This window comes from Lygodium microphyllum, chromosome 9 (assembly GCF_053477565.2).
Source record: "Lygodium microphyllum isolate KBCC chromosome 9, Lygodium_microphyllum_v1.1.10, whole genome shotgun sequence".
Taxonomy (NCBI): Eukaryota; Viridiplantae; Streptophyta; class Polypodiopsida; order Schizaeales; family Lygodiaceae; genus Lygodium; species Lygodium microphyllum.
In genome coordinates, this window is record NC_141143.1 from 61,193,650 (window position 1) to 61,204,248 (window position 10,599).

The following is a 10,599-nucleotide window of genomic DNA, read 5'->3' on the forward strand; positions in this document are numbered from 1 at the left end:
TGTACAGCTCTTCATCCAAGTCACCATGAAGAAAGGTAGTCTTCACATCCATCTAATCCAACTCTAAATCCAAGGATGCTGTGAGAGCAAACAAAACACGGAGCGTAGTCATCTTTACCACTAGTGAAAAAACCTCCTGGAAGTCAATGCCTTCCTTCTGTGTATAGCCCTTAGCGACCAAACATGCCTTGTATTTGGGCTTTCCATCAATACATTTCACCTTATAAACCCACTTATTAGGAATAGCTTTCCTATCCTTGGGCAAAGGTACAAGCTCCCATGTATTATTCGCATACAGAAACTTCATCTCTTCCTATATAGCAACCTCCCACTTTCTCTTCTTTTCACATAACTGTGCCTCTCTAAATGTCAAAGGCTCACCTTCATTAATCAATAAAATGCAATCCAAAGATGGTTGAAACCTCTATGGCTGCCTTCTAACAAATGTAGACCTTCTTACCTAATGATTTGTATTGATAGGCAATGGGCCTACATCCTCAGGTATGTGCACACCATCACCTAGTGGCTGATTTTCAGCATTTTCTTGCTGCTGTAACCTGTTTTCAGCGTGTTCTTACTGTCCTCTTCCATCATGTGCATCAATTTGCTGTCCATTATCTTCCGGCTGTAGCACAATAGGTTGCTGCTCATTTTCAGCATCAAAAAGAACAGAATCTTCAGCTAATGGTTGCTAAATGGCTAGCTATTCATACTAAGATTTGACCTTCTTTTTGTCAAGGTCACCATGTGTAGCATTTTTCAGCAACTTTGCCTCATTAAATACTATGTCTCAGCTACATACTATATTACTATCCTGAGGAAGCCAAACTCTATATCCCATCTCTCCCTTATCTCCATATCCCATGAAGATGCCCTTGATGGATTTCATGTCTAGTTTAGTCCTCTGATTTATAGGAATATGCACACAAGCATCACAACCAAAGACATGCAAATGGTCATATGAAGCAAGTTTGCCAAACCAAACCTCTTCAGGAATGCCATTTTCCAATACACAATTGGGACAGCGATTGCACACATGAACTGCAGTTTTAAGAGCCTCTCCCCAAAACTGTTGCCGAACATTAGCTCATGTGGCCAAGTCTTTTGTGCCAAAGTTCCATCTATGAATAAACTTCAGCAATAGCCAAAAACTTGCCAGGTAATGCTTTATAATGCAAATAATACAAAGTCCCCCTTTTGATGCCTTTAACAATCAACATGGAGTCATAGTGGACTTTCCAAGATCCACCACCAAAGGTAGTAAAATACCCTCTTGCATCAAGCTGGCCAACTAATAGTAGACTTTTCTTTATGCCAAGTACATATCTGACATCTTGCAAAATCAGCTATTGACGATTTTCAAGGGCCAAGTGAATGGTACCTACACCCTTGATTTCACATGCATAATTGTTGCCCAAGTAAACCTTGCCTAGCAACCTGCATTGTATTCACAAAATGACTCCAAAGAGAGAGTAACATGAAAAGAGACATCGCTCTCCACTATCCATGATTGAGTCAGCCCATCATGGGCTGAAAGTAAGGCATCAATTACCTCCTTTTTAGTAATGTGCATATCACCTGCTACTACCATAACATTTACATCATTACATGAGGTTGCAACAAGTATCTCTCTAGTGTCAAAGAGCTCTTTAATGACCACACTAGATGCAACATTTGCCTTTGCAACTTCTTTTAAGGAAGAGCTGTCATCCTTCTTTTTCTTTACTTGTTGTTTCTTTCTTTCTTGCTCTTTCTTGTAGTAGCGACAATCGGGCTTTTTATGCCCTTTACGTCCACATTAATAGCAAGTAACATCCTATTATTTGCCCTTGCCTTTACTCCTTCTTTTGCCTTTATGTCTTGCATTACCCCTCTTCTCTAACCTACCTCTAAGATGATAGGCTAAACCATTGTTTTGTCCACTAAACTTTCTTCTAATCTCCTCATTGAGAATAGAACCCCTAACACCATCGAAGGTTAAAGCAAGGTTGTTACTCAATGAAACAACTAGAGACTCCCTGCTATCAAACAAAGTCAACAACAAGAAAATAGCCTTCAATTTATCATTGAAGAGCTGCAAACCAGAGCCTTGCAAAACTAGCTCAAAATCCCTATGAAAGCACGCAAATGCTTCGATGCTAGCTTAAACTGATCCAACTCCATGTTTACAAGCTTGCGCAATAATCAAACATGGGATTTAGTTACATTGCTTGTTGGAAATAAAGCCATTGATACCAAATGGATCTATAAGCTGAAACGAAAAGCACATGGATCCACTAATAAGCACAAAGCCAGACTTGTAGCAAAAAGCTGTGCACAAAAGAAAGGCATTGATTATGAGAAGACACTTGCTTATACATCCCGTATGATCACTATCAAGTGTATGGTTGCATTGGCTGTCCATTATGGTTGGATTGTGCATTAGCTTGACATTAAAACTGCATTTTTACATGGGAAACTTCAAGAAGAAGTGCATGTTCATTAGCCCATGGGTTTTGCAGTTAAAGGATCCGAATACTTGGTATGTAAGTTGAAGAAGGCTTTGTATGTTTGAAACAAGCTCCACGAGGTTGGTATGCCAAAATTGATGCATTCCTACTCAGCCAAGGATTCATTAACAGCCCATCAAAGTCTACTATTTGAGTATACAAAGACAGGGATCCTTGCTGGTCATTTTGTCTTTATGTGGATGATCTTCTGCTCAACCAAGGATTCATTAACAGCCCGTCAAAGTCTACTATTTATGTATACAAAGACAGGGATCCTTGCTGGTCATTTTGTCTTTATGTGGATGATCTTCTGCTCATAGGACCACATGCTGGTCAAATTTCAGTATTTAAGAAAAATTTGCAGCAAACTTTTGATATGTTAGATTTGGAGCCTTTGCATTACTATTTGGGCATTCAATTTATTCATGATATTAGAGGCATCGGATTGTCACAGTTCGGTTATATTGGTAAACTCCTTGAGAGATTTGGCTTCCAGGATTGCAAGCCAATAAGCACACCCATGGAGACTGGACTTAAGCTATCTTTGCATGATGACAGTGATATGTTTAACATTTATACATATGCTCCAACAACTAGATCCCTTATTTATTTATGCAACACAAGGCTAGATATTGAATTTGCAGTTTCAACCTTGAGCAAATATATGCACATCCCACACATATCATAGTGGCAAGCTATGAAGCGTGTTTTTCGTTACTTGAAGGGCATTAGAACTCTTGAATTGCTTTATGTAAAGGGGAGTCCACTGCGATTATATGCTTACAATGATTCTGATTGGGCTAGAGATTTTGATTCTTGTCACTCTACGAGTGAAAATTGTTTCTTTCTTGGCTCTTCTTGCATTTCTTGGCTTAGCAAGAAACAATCCATTGTTGCTACATTGTCTTGTGAAGCTAAATACAAGGCAAGTTTCACTACTACAGTTGAATGCATATGGTCAGGACATTTATTGGCTGACCTTAATGTATCTGTCACACACTCTACTCCTTTGTTTACTGACAATCAAAGTACCATTTTAGTGGCACGAAACCCACTATTTCATGCACATACGAAACACATGAGATACATTATCACTTTGTCAAAGAGAGGCTACATGCAGGGGATATTAGCTTGTCTATTGTCCTATCAACAACAATATGGCATACATCTTTATCAAAGCTCTTCCTTGCGACAAATTTGAAGCATTTCACAATGCTTTAAATTTGATCTCTTTGGTGGATGATCCTTGTATGCTGATTACTTATCACTCCAAGGGGATTTGTTGGGTTTTACTCATGCCTATGCTCACACAGAAGTGTCAGCAATCCACATGTAGGACATTGAGGCACTTTTTACTCTCCATAAGAGAGGTTTTTTTCCCATTCACATTATTTTTCATCTATGTATTTATGTTACACATTTTGGTCACTTACCGCACATTACACACATCTATGTGTGAATGCACTGTAAGTCACTTAGCCAACCCTAAAGTCTAAGGGTTATACTTTTGTACTTTATACTTAGTACTTCACTTGCAATCAATGAAGAATCGAACTATGACCACACTCTCTCTCTTCTATTGTGTTCACTCTCTTAAGCTGAGCTCCTGTGTCCATCTCCAACAAGCCAAGCCCAACAAACTGGCAAGAAACAATCAAGTAGCCAAAAGGCTATAAAAACAACACACTACAAGAACAAAAGAAGAGGATCATGAAGTGGGCACAATAGGGGTGGAGTGAGTAGGGTAGCAATGGGTTGGATTATATGGATAGAAGTAACTAGGTCGTATAGAAGTGGGTTAGGGTTGAGGGTAGTGGAGTAAGTTCTAGAAGTGAGTAGGTAGAGTTGATGTGGGTGAGTAGAAGTGAAGGGGGGTGGGTGAGTAGAAATGAGTAGTAGAAGTAGATGGGTGGGAGTAGGTAGTAGTTAGTGGGTGGCAATGGTGGGATTTAGAATAGAAGCTTTTGTAGGTGAGTAGAGGTGGGTTGGTAGAAGTAGGTAAATAGGGGTGATTGGATTGAAGTATGTGGATAGAAGTTGAAGTGGGTGGGGGTTGGGTAGAAGTGAGTGCTAGGGTAAGAATCTTAGTGTATGAATCCTAGAGTGTGAACGGTAGGGCTAGATCCATGGAAGAAATCTACCATGATAGCAAGTCTCACACACAATCCACATGACCACGAATATCCGAGGTTGAATCAAAGATAAAAGCATTGCAAGTCCACTGAATGTGCCAAAGACCAATCCATCGCATGAACTGAAAGAGGCAAGGATAATGAGATTGTAACCTAGCCATGGACGGCACCTTGCCCAAGACCCAAGAATGGATGGGCATTCTCTGACCTGTCAATAAGGTCCATACTCTGGAACTGGGAACAAGACGAGATGAAATGAGCACAGGTCTCATCACAAGTAGTACAAAAAATACATCTACCACGAGAGATCTTGCGAGCCCACAGCACATCACCAGTGAGCAAACCCCAATAAGAGATCTCCATCCAAAAATTGACCCTTGATAAGGAAGCCTAGTCTTCCATAGATAAAGGAGGCAATCACACTACTTAGATGCATTGTCATGAGTAGACCAAACTTTATTAGCCTTCTAAGTGACCCATCTCTTATCCTCGACAATTTTGTGGTAAATCTAATTAGCTGATCATTTCAAAAAATCCTTTGGTTACACAAAGGTCCAATCCGACCACAACAATGAGGACTAAAAAGCAAGCAAGGAAGAGTGCCTCTAAAGCCTATGCTCAAAGGTTGACCAAACCAACCGCAACCTCAAGAAACTTCAAAGAACTGGTGCGAATATGGCGGAAAGAATAAACCCTCGCCTAGCCAAGAATAACAGTATCCTAAATAGTCTTTAAGCCTAGTCTCACCATCCTATTAAATTTATCCCTTTGCACATGCTTGTCAAATCAATCAAGCAACCTAGACAAAGCCAAACCTTCTCCTTGTGAGGAGTTTGCTTCCTTTCTAGACTGGGGAAGGCACTAAATACCATGATGCAATGGAGTGGGTAAGAAGAAAAGACTTTGGAGTTTTGAATGATTGAGTCAAATTCAATATATTCCACCATGAGGCCTAGAAAGTAGCACGCCCATGCAAGATGCCAATCTCTCTCTCTCTCTCTCTCTCTCTCTCTCTCTCTCTCTCTCTCTCTCATTTCAAAAAGCTTCATTGCTCCATGCTGTGCAACATTTGATGTACAAGATATGCAGAATTTGTTGCAAATGTTCTTGACTAACGGAAATTGTTTACAGGTTATCCGGTTTTCGGACTTTTCCGGGATAGTTGTCATTGGCCAGGTTTCAAGCCTACGAGAAGCCACGTAGAACGCTACACGTGTCATCACGTCGTTCACGACTCCATGTGCAGGATAAATGCATTCAGGTACAATCACTATCGGAGGAGAGGTATGTGTCACAACCAACTTATCTTTCCATCATTACAGCTGTGATCAACCAATGCGTGTGGGTGCACTACCTAGGCGGAGATGAGGCCTCACGGCGACGACACTGCACGCGCTGGGGAAGTAAGATTCCGGCATGGCTGCTGTTGAAAAATAGAGCCATAGCACCAACGTCCCTCCGCTTGAAGGCCCGATTCAGGAGAGGGCGATGAGGTGTTGCCAGGCGTGACGCCATCGTCGTAGTGCTTACCCTACGTGAAGCTGAAGGTCCCTCTAAGCCTCTGTAGCAGCCGTCCGAGTTCGGCAAACGACTCTGAGCCGGCTCGGCTTTCATGAAAAACGTTCTCATACCGTCTGAGCAGGAGAATACTCTCTTGAATATGCACACTAAAGTTTGCCCAGATAAGTGAAAAGTAAAAAAAGTTGTTAGAAAATCCACATGAGACGTCAAATTATTTTTTAAGCTTTTTGGAGGACAAAAGGTTGGATTTTCTATAGCTTAACAAGGTTCTGCAATTATCAAAAGATGTGTTGCCTTGAAATGGGACGATCATAGTTGACTTCTCTTTTATATATTTTCTACATATTCATAAAAGCTTTTTCCTCCTCACCACTTATCACCTCGAGCACATGATAGTAGTCGAAACAAGGTGCCATGTGTATATCTCTCTCTCACTCTCCTTTTTTGTGAAGAACGTTAAATTGAATGAAAGTATTTACATCAAGCATTGTGGCCAGCCATGACAATCCGAGCAATCATAAGTCAAGCCAAAAGGCTACCAAAACATAGCACAAAAATATCATGGAACTAGCACAGTGGAGTAAAGCAAACAATATCCAACCAAGAAATAGCCATATCAAGAATGATGAGGTCCATTGAAACCATGGAGAAAGAGATCCCCCATAACAAGAAACCTTAAACACAAGCCACAAGACCACAAATACCTGAGACCAAATTTTAAAAATGAAGGCATTACAAGTGCGCCAAATGTGCCAAAGACCTTTCCTTTTGTGTGTGTGTGTGTGTGCGCACGCGCGCGCATGTGCACACACCATGCATAGAGCTCGCTCTCTAGCACAAGCACCCATGCGTACTCTCTCTCTCTCTCTCTCTCTCTCTCTCTCTCTCTCTCTCTCTCTCTCTCTCATGGACACACACACACACACACTAGAGTCTGAGATGTATCAGCTCTTTTTTAGCAGGGACAGCAAGAAGGCATGGAGGAAATTTCATGGTAGACAAACCCCAATTCAGTCCTACAGTATGGCATGAACATGCTAGTGCACTGTATGATGTTCCATCACAAGAGCAAATTCCCTATCCATCAAACTCTAGGCCAACACAATGTGGATTCTTTATGGAAAAAATTGGTGCGGTATGCCATTTGGAGGTTAAATAATGGGAGAGCACATGATCAAAATGGCCTTGTGGGCAGAACATTTTGCACATGCATGTTATGCATTGGCCCCTATCTTGTCAAATATCTTCGATAGAGCTGTATGTGAGGGGTTTCTAGCAAGTTGGTGTGACCACACAATAGTGCCAATTTTTAAGAGCAAAGATCCATTGGTCACTAACAATTACCGCACTATTATGATTGGCCATATGCTAGCGATGATATATGCCTCTATTGTGGAGCATGAGTTGAGTTGGTGCACGGAAACAAAGGGGATACAATCTGTAGGACAAGCTGGCTTCCGCCAAGGATACAATACATTGGACCATATATTCATGTTGAGGGCTGATATGGTACCACGTGCAAGACTCGTGCAAAGGTTGCAAACCATTAGGGTCCTAGTGAATATGCAGTGGTGTGTTTATACATTGTATGAGATAGTGACAGGTAGAGTACGAGTGCCTAGAGGCACAATAGACTCAATGTCTAGCACTGTTGGTGTGAAGCAAGGTTGTCCGCTCTCTCCTTTGATGTTTGGATTGTACATTGACGAGATTTCAAATTACATACAGAGATGGGGTGGTATGGAAGCCAACTTGGCAAGGGTATTGATACCAATTTTGTTATATGCAGATGATATTATGCTCGTCTCAAATTCACTTAAGGGGCTTCAATGACATTTGGATGCATTGCATGTGTTTTGTGAAGAGAAAGGTCTCAAGGTTAATCTTGGAAACACTAAAATTATGGTCTTTTAACCACTCAGCAACTTGGGTGACACACTTAGAGCATCACTTTATGTATGACAGTCAGTCCAGTGGAAATGGTTAGACAATATGTATACCTCGGGGTCACTTTCAAAGGGCCACAGTTTTCATGGAAGGAGGCTTCAAAGGCTAGGCTTGCACAGGCATATGTAGCTTTGGGCATCTAGAGTGATAGTGTGCACACATACAACTCCAAGAGCCCCGTACCAAATTGTGGCTCTTTAACACTTTAATTATGCCCACACTACTCTATGGAGTAGCCATTTGGAGTCCAAGCCTTTATCATATTAGACGGATGCCTCTCATGGACTGTAACGGACCTGAAGCACAACATTATGATGGTTGGGAACATATGGAGAGACCGCTGGTCATGATAATAGCATGTATGATAAGGGTGAAAGCCTTAGTACCACAAGAGATCATCCAAGCAAAGTTGGGTGCAGCACCCATGGTAGTGGAGGCACTATTCCAGGCAATCACTTTCCTCCAAAGGATATGGGAGCTACCTAAAGACTGATACCCTAGGCTAGCTTTGGATTCTTCAAGACAGCTTGCAACAAAGGGAGATAGACAGTGTTAGTGCACACATATAAGCATGTGGATGAACTTGCATGGCATGAATATAGACAGATTGACACCATTCAATTACAGCATGGATTGCCCCACTTTGAGTTGTCTTAGCCATTCAGAGTTGAATAGAGTGATCAAAGCAGACATCACTAAAGTGGAGAGAGAGAGGACTTGGTCAAAGTACTCTTTCTCATTAGGTAGGAAGATGGTACAATACCAGTGTCACTTCTTGTAGCTTTCCCATGATGGTTTCATAGTGAGGCTGAGATATATGGATGATTAACTCTCTCATGGGCTTCGAGTTGCTATTGGACAGATCCGCACCTCATCGCATCAGCGAATGATTGAGACAAGTTGATGGAGTCATGTTGCAGCAAATGAGAGGATATGCTAGCTTTGCATATGGGAGCTAGAGATGGAGAAACACTACATTTGTCTATGATATCCGAGGCCGCTACCATTGCCTCTTTAAGGAGGGCTTTGGACCGTTGAGACGGGTGATGGACTGTGAGGACCACACATGTCTGAGTCTTTTCTTATTGGAGCTCCAACAGTGCAAAGTAGCATTGTTGCAAGATCAAAGCCAATCCCTACCACGTCCACCCCTCCAGAGAGTAGTTACAAACTTTTTCAAAATAGCTAACCCCCCTGCCACTGCCACCTTAGACACTACATCTCCTACTGACATGCGATAGGGTACCTGCTTGGCAACGTAGGCATGCTTATATGTGACACATCTGCAGCACAATTGCTCGCTGCAAATGAAGATTACCATGCTAACTCAATTGGAGATAGCTAGTAGAGTTTTGGTGGATTCCATAGACTAAGAGGGAGATACTCTATACTCTTCCCTTATTTTTCATTTCTCATTTTAGTTTATCAAGTAGATCTAGACATAATTTTGTTTTTCTTCTCTAATGAGAGATGATGATACCAGTTGTATTGGTTATGGTCTCACAGGCCATCCTGGCCTTCTAGAGATGTTTATATATATATATATATATATATATATATATATATATATATCTCTCTCTCTACACACACACACACACACATCCCCATGACATAGCATCATGTAGAACTCTCTTTATCAACTAAAGTTCTCCTTTTATTTATAGCTTTTTCCTTTCTTCTGCTATTGATTTACACTTACATTTACTTTTTTTTAGACAAGTGTATCAACATATAGATGATTGTAAGTATGGTTTCACAGGTCATTTCAGCCTCTTATAAACATTAATATATCATTTCATCTCTCTCTCTTTCTCTCACTCTCTCCAAGATAAAGTGGAAATGATAAATGATACACTTGAGAAAGAGGCAAAAAGAAAGATATGTGCACTCCGAGTATGGGTTGTAGGGTGGGTTGAGAAAGGCACCCCACATGAGGATGACAAGTTACTAGGCAGTAAAATGAGGCAACAAAGGGGCCCATTATGGGTGCACGGCACATTCGTAAAGATGGGGATAGTCAAGGGAAGGTTCTAGTCCTGAAATTTGTGAATATACTAATAAGAAGAAAGCTTTCTTGACACACATGAAAGCACTCAAAGGAGAAAAAATATTCCTAGATGAGGATCTTACTTCCACCAAGAGTCACATAGGAGAGAGCACATGCCACACTCAAGTGATCATTACGGAGTGTTGGTCTACATGAGGATCTTACTTCCACCCAAGTAGCACATAGGAGAGAGCACACGCCACACTTGAGTGACCATTATAGAGTGTTGGTCTACATGATGGTGCACAGCCTATGAGGCTTTGTGTTTGGTAGTTTGGAATTGTAATAGAGATTTGAGACTTGATATAAGATGCTTTAAAGATACTTTCAAGAACTTGAACATTGCGATGTATATAGAGACACACTAGTCTGTGGCCATTGAACAATAACTTATCTAATGTACATGGATATAAATGGGAAAGTACATATTGACTTTTATAATTACATCTTGATGTGTTAGTAC

At 41.0% G+C, this 10,599-nt stretch overlaps 1 protein-coding gene across 5 annotated transcripts in view; it reads right to left on the bottom strand.

Annotated features, from left to right (window-relative positions):
• Positions 1 to 6,261, bottom strand: part of LOC148031092 (Inositol monophosphatase family protein) — a 144,800-nt gene extending 138,539 nt beyond the window's left edge. For all 5 annotated transcript variants that reach the window (XR_015691977.1, XM_087685670.1, XM_087685669.1 and 2 more), the window contains exon 1: positions 5,976 to 6,261. Coding sequence is in view for 4 of the 5 variants with exons in the window: in XM_087685670.1 (XP_087541796.1) it covers positions 5,976 to 6,250 (275 nt within the window). In the remaining variant the exon portion in view is untranslated. The remainder of the gene's footprint in view (positions 1 to 5,975) is intronic.
• Between the last annotated feature and the right edge of the window lie 4,338 nt (positions 6,262 to 10,599).